This window comes from Lucilia sericata, unplaced genomic scaffold (assembly GCF_015586225.1).
Source record: "Lucilia sericata isolate MDLA Ls3-8-SP2 unplaced genomic scaffold, ASM1558622v1 Contig000335F_arrow, whole genome shotgun sequence".
Taxonomy (NCBI): Eukaryota; Metazoa; Arthropoda; class Insecta; order Diptera; family Calliphoridae; genus Lucilia; species Lucilia sericata.
In genome coordinates, this window is record NW_023994355.1 from 242,350 (window position 1) to 257,709 (window position 15,360).

Genomic DNA, 15,360 nt, shown 5'->3' on the forward strand with positions numbered 1-15,360 from the left:
CCTCACTATATTGTTAATGATTTATAACTGGAATAATTTAAAAAACTGCTTTAATGTTTGTTTTAAAAACTTTTAAGTAAAATTCAACTAAATTTATTTGTTTCGTTTTACATTTAGTCTGACCTTGATTAAAGAGTGGACTTTATGACTTTTTTTATTGTCCAAATATTGCTTTTCCTAATCTCACTTTTAAGGCAGACACGTGATAACAATGAGAAAAATATTATCAATATGTTTTTATTAAACACTTATTGATATGGTATGTAATAGATTTTAAATAAAAATACTGTTGTAAATTAATCCAAATTGATGTAAAAAAATAAATTTTAATAAATTAAAAAAAAAAAACAAGTAAAAAGTTATAGTCGGGCTAGGCCGACCTTATAATACCCTCCACCAGTTACATATAAAAATAAAATGTGATTTAGTGTTCATAATAAATCATTTAAGTCATATTTCGAAGGGGGCTTTGTATAGGGGCTAGGATCAAATGAGGCCCTAACAACAAAAACTTCATCAGGGTCATGAAGGCTAGTATAGAACTTGATTTTGCAGCTTTTTGTCGAGATACGAGTATATTGAACATTATGAACTTAAAGAGCTATTCGATGAGTTCAGTTGTATGGGGGCTAGGTCAAATATTGGACAGATGTTACCCATTTTCAAAATAGGATTTGTCTCTAGTACAATAGAAGATCATGTGCAAAATTTCATTGAATTATCTTCAAAATTGCGACCTGTACTTTTATTAAAAGGTTTACAATCCATTTTCGGGGGTTCAGTTATACGGGGGCTAGGTGAAATAATGGACCGATCATAATCATTTTCAATAGGCTTCGTCACTGAGACAATAGAAGATCATGTACCAAATTTCATTATCTTTTCATTATCTATTATTATTACAAGATTTACAAGGACGGACAGACGGCTAAATCGACTCAGAAAATGATTCTAAGCCGATTGGTATACTTTAAGGTGGGTATAGAACCAATATTATTGTGGGTTAAAAACATCAGCATTGTGCGCTTCAAACATTCCCACTAAAGTGGTATAGGGTATAATTATTCAAACGCCAGAGTGGATTTTTGTCCCCATAACTAAATAATTGGTATGTCGTACCTGTAGCACGGTGTAATTATTGTTATCTTTTCAAATGTTTTTCTATGATTTGACGATCATTATGTCTGCACACGACGTATTCGATTAAAAAAACGTTAATAAATTATTTTGATTTATTGCCTATCATCGGGCGCAACATATTCAAAATTTTATTTTTATACAGAATATTTTCATATTACCTAACGTTGTTTCCAACTAAATTTAAATGTTATTTTTAACTTCTTTTTTGTATTCGAAGTAATCGAAGTTCTTGAAAAACAAATTATAGCAATAACAAGTTAAACGAACATTGTGAAATTTCTGAAAATAATAATTACTGAAATAACTAAACACACGAATACTCAATTGCTGATCAATGAAAAATATTTTTTGTTGTACCTAATAATCGATTAGAAATATCAGTATTTGTTTTTTTATGATATTACTACTAGTACCACTGCTAATCGAGTGTTTTTGGCATGTGACCGAAGTATTTTCAATAACAATAAATAAATCCAAAAATATCTTGATATTTATTAAAAATTTTCAATAAAAACAAGTCTGACCTTTGGGCTAAAATTATAATATTTTAGTTTATTAAACTTATTTACAGTAAAAAAAAAAAAAAACAATAATACTCAAAAATTGTATATAAACTTTACTACTTATATACAATAATTATTTAAAATCTACATAATTGTACTACAACAATCTTATTAAAATTAAAATAGGCGTGTCACAGACATGATCAAAGCCGAGGCAATTAATACGGCTGATGTTGTCAGGCTAGCACTGCCATCATCACCGTTATTGCCACTATCGCTAGCATAATATTGAGCAATCCATGACATAAGAGGATCACGATTATCTTTCAGCCATTCGAAATTGTCGGCAATCGATGATTTAACATCAGTTTCCAAACTAGTGGTAACATGTTCACTATTCTTAACTTTAGTTACCAAAGCTAAAAGTTTTTCCTCTTGTTTCTTGTTAACCACATAGGAAGCCATACCACGAATATCATCATCCAAGGGATTTGAGCCTCCAAAGCCACTCTTCAATTTACCATATTCATTCCAGTTGTCATTCAAGAACTCAATGCAGGCCAAAAGTCCTACCTCACCACGAGAATAGGCGGGACTGAGTAGAGTATAACGTTCTTGTTTGCGCAATTTATTTGTCTCATCAATGGAGCTTTCAATGAGTTTCTTGATATGTTTTTCGTTTTGTGAGCAGCCCAAGGCAGAAATGAGTAGACGGCGTAAAGCTTGGTCAGTAGAATCCATAAGCTTGTTATAGACAAAGTCGAATTCTTCATCGCCCGATTGTTTGAGACCATTGCAATAGATGGGTGTTTGTAGATTGGGTTCAATGGGTGTGTTATCCTTAACCAAAGCCTTCAATTTGTTATTGGTTTCTTCCAAACAATCCTTAACACCCGCCAAACAAGCCAAATTGATGACCACATTGCGTGTGTATTTTTGATAATGATGTTCACCAGGAACATCATTAACACCCAATTTCTCATAGATAGGACCAATTTGTTCGGCTACAAATAACTTCAGATCATCATATTTAGCATCACCACTCAAGTAACGGTTGTAGATGGTAATAATACCATTGGCTGTTGACCAGGGAGCATATTGATCTTCTTTTTGCAAATAAGTCATCATTTTCAAGACTATGGCGTGATCCAAACGATTAGAAGCACTTAGACGATAAGCATCATGCATCAATTGAGCACGATTGCGAGGATGAATCCTATAGGGTCTTTCAATCAAACCATCGATAATAAGATTCCAATTTTCCTTATCGTAGGTAACGCGATAATAACCAGTGGATTGTTTGTTAAGTATCAACCAATCATCTTTGGCAATTTTAACATTGTCCACCTTGATTTCGGTAACATTCAATAAATAATGTGTAGCCTCAGTATCGCGGAAATCGGGATTGGAAGCAACAGCAAAGTTAATGGGTACAAACCAGGTCTTGGAATCTTTTAAGGTTTCATCATTATGGAAGGCTTCTTGTTTAACAGTGAAAGTACCATCGTTATAGTTACGGGTAACAGTCAATAAAGGATAACCTCCCTGGCGTGACCAAGTGCCCATCATTTCGCTAATGGTAGCGGGAATTGCATAATCTTCCTCCTTGGCAGCAGTTTGTATGGCAGAGAAAAGTTGCTCTTCTACAGCGGCGCTATATTGGCTATGGTGGAAATAAATGGTTTCAGTATTTATTTCATTCCAACTTTAGCTTAAGAAAACTTACTTTATAGTCAAATAGTTGTGTAGACCTTGTTTGAATACTCTATCGGTTAAAGCATTATTCCACATGTACAGCACAGAACCAGCTTTACCATACGAAACAGAATCGTAAACACTGGAAATTTCATTGGGTTTTTGCACATAATGGGTCATGGGTCTAGGATTATCACTGCCATCTCTGGTCAAGGCAGTTTGATAGTCACTGGCATGAAATTCTTGCCATACACCCCATTCTGGATAAGCCTATAAAATTTGTTATAATAATAATAAGAAAAAAAGCTTTAAATTTTTATTAAATCATCAAAAACTTACATCATCCAGTGCTCTATAGGAAAATAAGGTAGCGAAACCTTCTTTCAGCCACAAATAAGTCCACCATTGTATAGCAACATAATCACCAAACCATTGATGGCAAATTTCATGTGCAGAAATACTGGCAATATTGGTTTGTGTAAAAACTGTCGAGGTGTCCTTATTGTACAACATATATTCCTCACGATAGGTAGCTAAACCCCAATTTTCCATGCCACCAGCAGCAAAATCGGGTATAGCCACTTGATCCATTTTGGGCAACATAAAATCAACACTATAATATTCAGCCAAACGTTCGGTTATCAACATACCCGATACTACAGCCCATTCGTGTTCGTTTTTAGCACTGGGACGCGAATAAACACGTTGTGGTATACCATTTAAGATACCTTCAGTATATTCAAAATCGGATACAATAAAAGCCACTATATAGGTGGGTATACGAGCTGTAGTTAAGAATACAGTTTTACCGGGACTAAGGGAAAGCAAAAACGTCAGTTTATGGAATCTTTATAGAGATCGGACAAGAGTATTTACCTGGATAAAGCTTCATTAACTGGCATATTTGAAATGGCTGTATAGGTGGGACTGTGATTGATGGTAATGGTGAAATTGGCACGTAGGGCGGGTTCATCATAACAGGGGAAGGCATGACGAGCATCGGTACTTTCGAATTGAGTTGTACCCAAGTAACTGGAATAATAGGAAAAAATTTTTGAAAAGTTTTAATAAATCAAGTAATTTTTAGAAAAATATTAATATTTTTGGATGTATCAAAAACACATATTTCTAGCCCTAGAGTTGTGCACATATATCAAATGAATGGTAATTCAAATGCCTTTCTTTTAACATACATACAAATTTGATCAAATTAAACATTTTGGAAAAATCGTGGGCATTTATAATGTTTGATCATATCTACGTTTTTTGTAGGCAGATTTTACTGAGCAGGGGCCAAATCCTGGCATTCGAAAGCGACCGAAATTTCTAATAACATTTTTTAAAATTCTATTGAGAATCGATGTCGAATGACAGAATTTGCCTCCAGATTTTTACATGTTCAACAGAATGCTTTAACATTTGGATACTGAAGATATTTGGAAACTCCAGACGCTTGATTTCAACAAGCTTATATAAAGAATAAGAATACATATTTGAACTCTTTACAGAGTCTTAAAATTATGCTGTAGACAATTTGTGGAATCAGTTTATATGCTTTTTTTAAGAAATCTAAGATTTAAAATAAATATTTTCCACTAGTGCAAATACCCATTACACTTACCGAACTTTGCCTTCGTCATCAGTATAGGTAGACAAATAGAAACCACCATTATCGTCACGCAATTTACCACTATATTTTATGGTCAATTTCCATTTAGTATCGGCAGCAAATGGTGCGCCAGTTTTACGTTTCAACGTTAAAAATTCACGTTCTAACTCATATTCCCAAGTCAATTCCTCCGATTCTCCCGAAGAAGGATTTGCAATAGACACTTCAAAATTCTGATCAAGTTCACGTGCATGTATAACAATTGTGGTCGTAGGCTCAACTACCACAATATCAATAACGACTACACCCTTAAAAGGTTTTTCACCCGTGTGAACATTTGTGGTTAAAGTAATATCATAATGTTCCGGATAGGTGTTATTAGGTAAACGATAATTTAAGACAGTTTCCTTATTTTCAGCTCTTGCATTAGGATTTTCAAAACGCAAACTATTATCACTTTCCACTAAAATAGGTAAACGACGCGAAGCCGACTCGACCGTGCTGGCGAGGAAAAAGGCTGCCAGAGCCAAAACACAGATTGAAGAAGATAATTGCATGTTGCTGATCGTTTGAAAAACAACATGCGTTTAAGTTGAAAACCATTTGGGTGTCGAACATTTATAAATTTTACTCTTATAATTTTACTACATTTATTTTCTATATTATAAAATTAGGCATTATCTTTGTTAATAAATAAATTTAATATTATCAATGGAAGCGCGATAAAAAGTAAATTTAATCTATGTTAACTGTTATATTTTTGTTTTATTTGCAAATGACGGCTGTAAATATTTTAACTAGACGATTTCAAAATAGATTTTTTATAAATAAAAACTGATATTTGTGAAAAAAAAATTACATTTGTTTTAGAAGAAAAAACTGAAAACTGATAAAGTTTTCGTATGTTTTAGTTTAGAACTTATTTAGTAAATTTAGTACAGGTTATTTATTGATCGATATTTAGTGTCTTGAAAATTAAGAATATTGACAAAAAAATGTTAAGAAACATTTTAAAAAAAACCTATTTATTTTAAAGAAAATATTTTTATTACTTTATCTATTTCTCTCTAGAACGAGAATAGACTCGTTAGAAACCAGTCAAAATCCCTTAAATAATGAAAATAATATTATTGAAACGATTCTTGAATTTTTAAATTCGTTGAAGTCTTTAAAAAAGTAACCGAGTACTTATTTACATTGATCATCACTTCTTATCAGTAAAATTAGATTTGCTATCAAATAGGATTTAATATTTTTGACATACATACATACATATGTTGTGATACTCAAAATTCGATTTGAAGAGTTTGGATTGCTGTTGCGAAATGATGACGTCTTTAAATGATTCTAACATTCTATAACTAATTCAATTTAAAGAGAAAAATGTAACGTATTTACAGTGTTGCATAAAATCGTATGAAAAAAAAATCAAAAATAAATAAAATTTACTTCAATTACTAAGTACGCAATGCGTGCAAAATATTTATTTGCTATATTTGAAGCTATTTATAGTTTTCTTTTTAGATAAGGAATTCGATTTAGATTTTGAAATAAACAAAAAACACGAGAACATAAGCGATTATGTTGCTATAGTTTGGGGTATGGGTATCCCCTTTTATTAGCACGAACAAAGTATTAAGTATTCGATTATTTATAGATTATTTTCAAATTCCAAAAATTTTAAAATATTCAGTACCAAAGTACCTAAATAAAAAGGTCTTCTTGCCCCATACTTTCTGATAGTAATTTTCTGAAGACCGCACAAATCTTCAGGCTCCAAATCTATTGAACTATCTATTCAAAGCTAGGAAAATCCGTCTATAAATATGTGTAATATTTCAATAGTTACATCTATTCATAGAAAGGCTATATGTCTGTATATTAAGAAAGACTTTTCGGTGACTTTCCATTTGATATATAAACATAATGTCTAGAATTAAGTGTTTGAGATTTATTAAAAATATACAATAGAGTGTCCCGAGGAACTGTGTTAATACGAATTAATGTACTGAACACGAGAAAATTAAAATATATTATTTTCTGAAACGGTCCTCAGCTTCCTACCAGCGAATATAAGATCTTAGTACAACATGTAAAAAATATTTCTGCAATCTTTTCGAAATCGGTCTCAAATATTTCTTAAACATTAAATTTTATATATCTATTTTATAAATTTTGAATAGCAAAATTTTCACGTGTATACACGATATTTAAAACAAGTAAGAGTGCTATATTTGGCTATGCCGAACCTTAAATACCCTCCACCTGTAAGCTTTTTGAAACCCATCTAAATAGTTTTAGATTTTTAATAAATTGTGAAAATTTTAAATTTTGCTTCCGTGATGGGGGTGCTAATCATTTAGAAATTATTTAGTAGTTGCTAACTTTGATCAAGTCTATAACTAGTTTATGGACCTGTTATGGAAGATATAGCCAATCCGAACAAAATTCGCAGAATGATTTATCGATGTTAATGAAATATACTTACTTAAGGAAATGGGTCTTATAAGGGAGCTTTGACCAATTATAGACTGATCCAAAAATTTTTCAGAATGATTTATATATACAATAAATACTCATGTCAATTTTTATAGCGATATCTCTTTTTGTCAACGAAATATGTGCGGCTAAGTAATTTTCGGAAGTGAACCGTATATCGGGGACCAGACAAATTGTGGGCCCATCCAGAAAAAATTTAGGAGTGATTTGTATATATCAAAAACATATTTATGAGGAATTTTAGTCCGGATACGGAAAATATTTCTCATAGTGGTTTATATCTACTTTAAACATATTCATTACGAAATTTATAACGATATCTTTATTCAGTAATGAAATATATACGTTTACGTGGTATTCGTAAGTGTCTCATTATATGGTAGGTATGACCAATTAATGACCGACCTGGAAAAAATTTGGTAGAGTCTTATATGTATGTATACACAAAACATATTTATGTCGAATATTATTCCAATATCTTTATTTATTAAGTGCTTTACGGAAGTGCACCTTATATGGGAGCTGTGTCCAAATATGGACCGATCAGGAAAAAATTTTACAGGCTGTTTTATATGTACTTTAAACACATTCATAATAATAATCTATGTGCATTTACGTGGTTATCGGCAATGGGACTTATATAGGAGCTATGCCCAATTATAGACCGATTCGAAAAATATTTTTCAGAGTGATATATGTATACAAAAACAAAATATTTATGTAGAATGTTATTCAAACGTCTTAATTTTTTAATTAGTTATGTGCATTTAAGTGATTTTCGGAAGTGGACCTTATTATATGGAAGCTATGACCATTTATGGATACATATTTACGTTGGTAATATGTGCAGAATTTCGTGGTGATACCGATATTTTATATTAACGATAAACCCATTTTCGGGAATATGTATCTTTGTATGGGGGCTATGGGACATTTTGGACCGATTGTTTTGAGTTTGAACACAATTGATCCCTGCGCAAAATAAATCACGTGTGATAGAATTCATTGAATAATGAAGTTTCTGAGGAAACTACAAGAGAATTAAGAAAAAAAGTCACTTTTTTCGAGGTAGTCTGAAATTTTTACTCATAACTTTTTAAGTTGTAAACCGATTTTGCTGATTTGCAATGCTAAACTGCTCAGGCCAATAATGAATATTTTCGAGGAACTTGGTTGATTTCCTTTTCTTAGTTTTAACGTGAGTGTGTTTTACATAGGCAGACGGACGGACAGAATTTGATATATACCCTCTATCACCACTGATGGTGGTGGAAGGTATAATGAAGTACTTTCAAATCCAATGACCGAACTGAGATAAAAAACGATCTCATAATTTATATATGTTTCCTTATAGGATAGGTACAAAAGTGGAGTTCAACTTTTAATTGCAAGTATTTCTATATAAAATTATACAATAACATAAAATTGGCAAATATAGACTAAATCCAATCAATCCAAGTGCAATTGATTCAAAAGATTTAAAAATGATAAGAAATACGATATTTGACTTCAATATAATCTAATCTTAAAAATAACAAATTAATTTTCTTTTTCGACTTTTTAGTAACTCAATTAAAAAAATTTATATTATATATTATTGAACAGATTACATGTTATAAAATAAATATAAATCGTTTAAAAATTATACATAGTATTCCCATTACAAATATTACGTTGTAATATGGGGTGTGAAATGTAGTTCGGAAAATTATTATATTCCTAAAATTATTATTTAAACAGTTGAATCAACATCATTGCCATTATCTCTATGATATTGCTCCAACCAGGACATCAATGCTTTACGATTATTATCAAGCCAATCAAAATTGGATTTAATTACAGACTTAACATCCGTTTCTAGAGTAGTGGTCATATTTTTATCCTTTACCTTATCCACCAAAGCTAAAAATGTTTCTTTCTGTTTTTTATTCATCACATACACAGACATTTCACGTATAGTATAATCCACGAGATTGGAATCATCAGTCTTCAAATTGCCATATGCTTGCCAGTGGTTACTTAAGAATTCAATACATGCCAAAATGCCCACACCGCTTCGTCGTATAACCGGACTCAGTAATGTATAACGTTCCTCTTTAAGTAATTTATTTTTCTCATCAATAGAACTTTCTATTAGTTGTTTTATATGATTTTCTTTTAGAGAACAAGCTAAGGATGAAATCAATTCCGAACGCAATATTTTATCTTTAGAATCCATTAGTTTGTTATAGACAAAATTAAATTCCTCATCAGTGGATTGTATAAGACCATTGCAAAAGATGGCGGCCTGTAAATTGGGTTCAATAAGTGTATTATGCTCTATATAGGCTTTGAATTTTTCCTTGGTTTCCCTTAAACAGGCTTGTAAGCCCGCCCAACAAGCAATATTAATGACAAAACTTCGGGTGTATTTTTGATAATGTTGATCGCCAGGTACATCCTTAATTCCCAGTTTATCATAGATGGGAGCAGTTAATTGAGCTATAAAAAACTTCAGATCTTCAATGTTTTCATCGCTATTCAAATAACGATTTAAAATAACAACAATATCATTGACTGTGGACCAGGGGGCATACTCTTCCTCTTTCTCTAAATAAGTCATCAGATTCAAAAAAACATCATGAGTCAAATGATTAGACACACTTAAGTAATAGGCATCATGTAACAATTGGGCCCGATTCAGAGGATGTATATTATAGTATTGCAGCTTTAAACTATCTATGATAAGATTCCAATTTTCTTTATCATAATTTATGCGATAAAATCCAGTGGACTGTTTATTGAGTAACAACCAGTCATCGGGTGCAATTTTAGCATCTTCTACTACGATTTCTTTAATATTCAATAAGAAGTCTGTAGCTATTGTATTGCTAAAGTCCCGAGTCGAAGCAGTTACATAGTTAAAGGGTATAAACCAGGTTTTATTGCCTTTAATGTTTTTGTCTTCGTAAAATGTCTCCTGTGTTACACTAAAGGTACCCGATTTATAGTCTCGTTTTACATTTAGCAAAGGATAATTACCCTGATGTGACCAGGTAAGCATAATTTCCGTAAAATTTCCCGAGAGATTCGAATTTTTTTCTAACATAGCTGTATCTATGGCTGTAAAAAGTTGATTTTCCTCTACGGTGCTATAATTGCTGGGAAAGGTAAAATGATAATTATTTGGTTTAGTGTCAAAATTTAAGTTTGTAGTACTTACTTAGCCCTTAAATAGTCGTACAGAGCTTGTTTGAAAATATCTTCCGTTAAAGCATGTCTCCACATATTAAACACACAACTTGCCTTGTTATAAGATACAGCATCGTAAATTCCGGCAATTTCATTGGGCGTTTGAACATATGATGTCATGGCTCGTGATGTATTGATGGCTTGTGTGACCAAAGCAGTTTGATAACTGTTTGTATGGAATTCTTGCATAATATCCCATTCAGGATAGATCTGTAGGAAATGTAGAATTATGAACTATTCGTTTGTCTCTCAGTTCAAAATTTGCTATTCGCCTCTCCCGCTTCTTATATACCCTGCATCATATTTCCTTAAAACTCCCCGATGTTCGCCTGACATTAACTGACCGACTTTGTTAGTTTTTAATAGGAAAATGTTCGAAAGCATACTTGAATGATCAGAGGCTTATATTAGGAATATATCAGGGGCTTTCATATGCATAATTAAGTGCAATGGATTCAGAATATATGTATATACATATATACGTACAAGTAAGATGACAAAATTATATAAATATCTTTATCCGGAAAGTGAAATAGATACAAATCAAATTAAAATTCTAAAATCTATATAGGTTTATATAAATTAACTCTCGCTTTCGGAATAATGATTTTAATCGACTATTGTTCTTTAAAGATTAATATATTTTTCATAGATGAGGGGTATATAATCTCGCAGTTAAACCAATAGATAATTTTTTTTTTTTTGTAATATTTACATTATCCACAGTTGTATACGAACATAATGAAGCTAAACCTTCCTTCAGCCACAAATAAGTCCACCATTGAATCGTTACATAATTACCAAACCATTGATGACACAACTCATGAGCTATCATAGTAGTAATATCAGTTTGGCTAAAAACTGTTGTAGAGTTTTTATTGTATAGAAGAGCTTCCTCACGATACGTTGCTAAACCCCAGTTTTCCATACCACCCGATGTAAAGTTAGGTAAAGCTACCTGATCTAATTTGGGCAGCATATAATCTATGCCATAGTATTTAGATAAATGTTCCACTATTAGTATGCTAGTAGTTAAAGCCCATTCATGTTCAAGTTTACGTTCCGGTTGGGAATATAAACGAAGTGGTAAATCATTGGATATAATTTCGGTGTATTCAAAATCGGATATAATAAAAGCCACTAAATATGTGGCCATAGGAGGTGTAGTAAGGAATACAGTTTTTCCGGGACTAGAAAAGATAGTGGTTTTGGAAATTAAATTGGTTGCTGTAACTTAATAAATAATCAGGCCTATTCTGAATAATAAAGTCCCTGAGAGTTCGTTCCCTCTCCTATACTATGCAAAAGGGAATAAACTCCCGAGGAAGTATTGTTCGCAATTACCCTGAATATGTTTGGTCTTAATCATAGCTATTAAAAGAAATTACCTGGATAGTTCTTCATTTACCGGCAAATTTGAAAGGGCTGTATAGTTGGGACTGTGATTTATGGTTATGGTAAAATTGGCAAGTTTTGCCGGTTCATCATAGCAGGGGAAGGCAAGTCGAGCATATGTACTTTCAAATTGTGTTGCGGCCAGGAAACTATAACAAATTTAAAGAAATAGAACTATTTGAAAGCAAGTAGGACAATATAGTCGGGCATGGTCCGGCAGTTTTTATAAAGAAGCATTTATATCGAATTTCACCTTGGTTCCCATATATATATAAAGGGCAGTATATATAAAATATATATATATATACATATATATATATATATATATATATATATATATATATATATATATATATATATATATATATATATATATATATATATATATATATATATATATATATATATATATATATATACATATATATGTGCAATTTCATGTCAAGTGACCCAACTTTTAAGATCGATGTCTTATATGGGAGTTAGGGCCATCCTCATAAAATTTGGAGAAGGAAATTATTATATTTTTATATTTTATCAATAATGAACGTTTAAGTCATTTTCTAAAAGGTAGTTCGTCGGGGGTACTAAACTTACTGCTCCTTATCTTCCTCATCCATATAACTCGACAAGAAGAAACCTTCATTATTAACACCTAATTCACCGCTATAATTAATGCTCAATTTCCATTGGGTATCAGCTGAAAATTCCATATCCAACTTTGAACGATTTAATATTAAAAAATGACGTTCTTTTTCATATACATACTCCAACTCTTCCGATTCACCCGTTGGAAGAGATTCAATAGTAACTTTCTCAACTTCAAGTTGACAGGCATGTAAATAAATTTTTGCAGTGGCTTCGACAATTATAATATCTATAATGATTTCACCTTTAAAGGATTTTTCACCGGTATGAACATTTGTGGTGAGTTTTAAATCATAGTGCAGCGGATAGCTTTCATTGGGTAGACGGTAGTCTAGGGAGGTTTTATTATTTTCTTTGGCAGTTTCATCACTTTTAACTAAAGTTATAAAAATTAAGCAAAATACTTCAAAAGTCAACATGGAAATTACTAAAGTTTGCATATTGCTGACAGAAGTGTTTAAATTAAAAAAAATATTTTGTATTCAAATGATTTATTCTCTTTTTTTTCGACCGTGTTAAAAATACTTGATGTTAACTGTTTGAATTTTAAAACTATTATAAATTTCTATGTTAGTATAACTTCCAGAAACCAAGCGATTAGTTGCATAAAGTTTTAATTAAAAAATTCGTCATACCAATTAATAATGTTATAGTTTTATTTAGTTATTCTTACATTGTATTTTTATACCCTACACTAGTTTGCTTGCGTACAAAAATATAGGTCCTACACTACCTTCAATTGCGTCAAGCTAATCAGGACCACTTTCTGCGTAGTTTTTAAGATGTCCGTCCATTTACATTTATGGAAATATTGTAATCAACAGTGTTGCCAATTTGAAGTTTTTCCCGTCAAATCTGACGTTTTTGAAATGGCAATTGCGGGAAAAAATGCGTTGTAGCGGTTAGCGGGAAATTTGGCGATTTTTAACCAGCATTTAGAGAGTTTTGACGTCTTTTCTTTAGACTATAGACTAGGACTAAAGACTAGACTATAGACTAGACTATAGACTCGACTATAGACTTGACTATAGACTAGACTATAGATTAGGACTATAGATTAGACTATAGACTAGACTATAGACTGGACTAGACTATAGACTAGACTATAGACTAGACTATAGACTAGACTATAGACTAGACTATAGACTAGACTATAGACTAGACTAAGACTAGACTATAGACTAGACTATAGACTAGACTATAGACTAGACTATAGACTAGACTATAGACTAGACTATAGACTAGATATAGACTAGACTATAGACTAGACTATAGACTAGACTATAGACTAGACTATAGACTAGACTATAGACTAGACTATAGACTAGACTATAGACTAGACTATAGACTAGACTATAGACTAGACTATAGACTAGGACTATAGACTAGACTATAGACTAGACTATAGACTAGACTATAGACTAGACTATAGACTAGACTATAGACTAGACTATAGACTAGACTATAGACTAGACTATAGACTAGACTATAGACTAGACTATAGGACTAGACTATAGACTAGACTATAGACTAGACTATAGACTAGACTATAGACTAGACTATAGACTAGACTATAGACTAGACTATAGACTAGACTATAGACTAGACTATAGACTAGACTATAGACTAGACTATAGACTAGACTATAGACTAGACTATAGACTAGACTATAGACTAGACTATAGACTAGACTATAGACTAGACTATAGACTAGACTATAGACTAGACTATAGACTAGACTATAGACTAGACTATAGACTAGACTATAGACTAGACTATAGACTAGACTATAGACTAGACTATAGACTAGACTATAGACTAGACTATAGACTAGACTATAGACTAGACTATAGACTAGACTATAGACTAGACTATAGACTAGACTATAGACTAGACTATAGACTAGACTATAGACTAGACTATAGGCTAGACTATAGACTAGACTATAGACTAGACTATAGACTAGACTATAGACTAGACTATAGACTAGACTATAGACTAGACTATAGACTAGACTATAGACTAGACTATAGACTAGACTATAGACTAGACTAGACTAGACTATAGACTAGACTATAGACTAGACTATAGACTAGACTATAGACTAGACTATAGACTAGACTATAGACTAGGCTATATACAGAAATTTCTTTTTTTTTAAACATCCTGTTTAAATTTGACGTTTTCTAGCGGCTTTTGCTAAAAACCTAAATCTGACAGTTTCTGGCGGTTTTTTTGACTAAGTTTGAAGAGAAATGGTGGAAAAAAAATAGCAGCATTGGTAATCAAACTTCAGGTCGCAAATTTGAAAATAACTCTATCATATTTAGTGATCTTCCACAAAAAATACTTTCATATCCGTAGATATCTCATTTTAGTTGTAGAATTTTTAGGCGACCGATCCATGGATCATATAATCTGTAGAGTTTGACTGATAATATGTTTGATTTTGGAAGTATTTAAATACTCCACACTAAGTACAATCAGCTAAAATTAAGGTACCCAAATCGTTGGGGATCTACGACCAGTTCAACAACTTAGATATTCTCTTATTCATAACTCCAAGAGAAATGGTTGTAAATATAAAAAATCTAAAGTAGAATGAAGTTTATAACCACAACTTATTATCTATTAATTTTA

General features: G+C 31.8%; 2 protein-coding genes across 2 annotated transcripts; both read right to left on the reverse strand.

Annotated features, from left to right (window-relative positions):
- Positions 1-1,733: 1,733 nt before the first annotated feature.
- LOC119603770 (aminopeptidase N) lies at positions 1,734-5,551 on the reverse strand. The gene is made up of 5 exons (XM_037955938.1): positions 4,960-5,551; positions 4,215-4,370; positions 3,678-4,152; positions 3,370-3,608; positions 1,734-3,306 (listed from the first exon to the last, which is right to left on the reverse strand). The coding sequence occupies exons 1-5, from the start codon at positions 5,502-5,504 to the stop codon at positions 1,821-1,823; spliced, it is 2,901 nt and encodes a 966-aa protein (XP_037811866.1). The 5' UTR covers positions 5,505-5,551; the 3' UTR covers positions 1,734-1,820.
- Positions 5,552-9,140: 3,589 nt separating this feature from the next.
- On the reverse strand, positions 9,141-13,152 carry LOC119603773 (aminopeptidase N-like). Its single transcript, XM_037955944.1, has 5 exons — positions 12,670-13,152; positions 12,066-12,221; positions 11,393-11,867; positions 10,649-10,887; positions 9,141-10,586 (listed from the first exon to the last, which is right to left on the reverse strand). Exons 1-5 carry the CDS (start codon positions 13,137-13,139, stop codon positions 9,179-9,181), a joined length of 2,748 nt encoding a protein of 915 aa, XP_037811872.1. The 5' UTR covers positions 13,140-13,152; the 3' UTR covers positions 9,141-9,178.
- Positions 13,153-15,360: the final 2,208 nt, after the last annotated feature.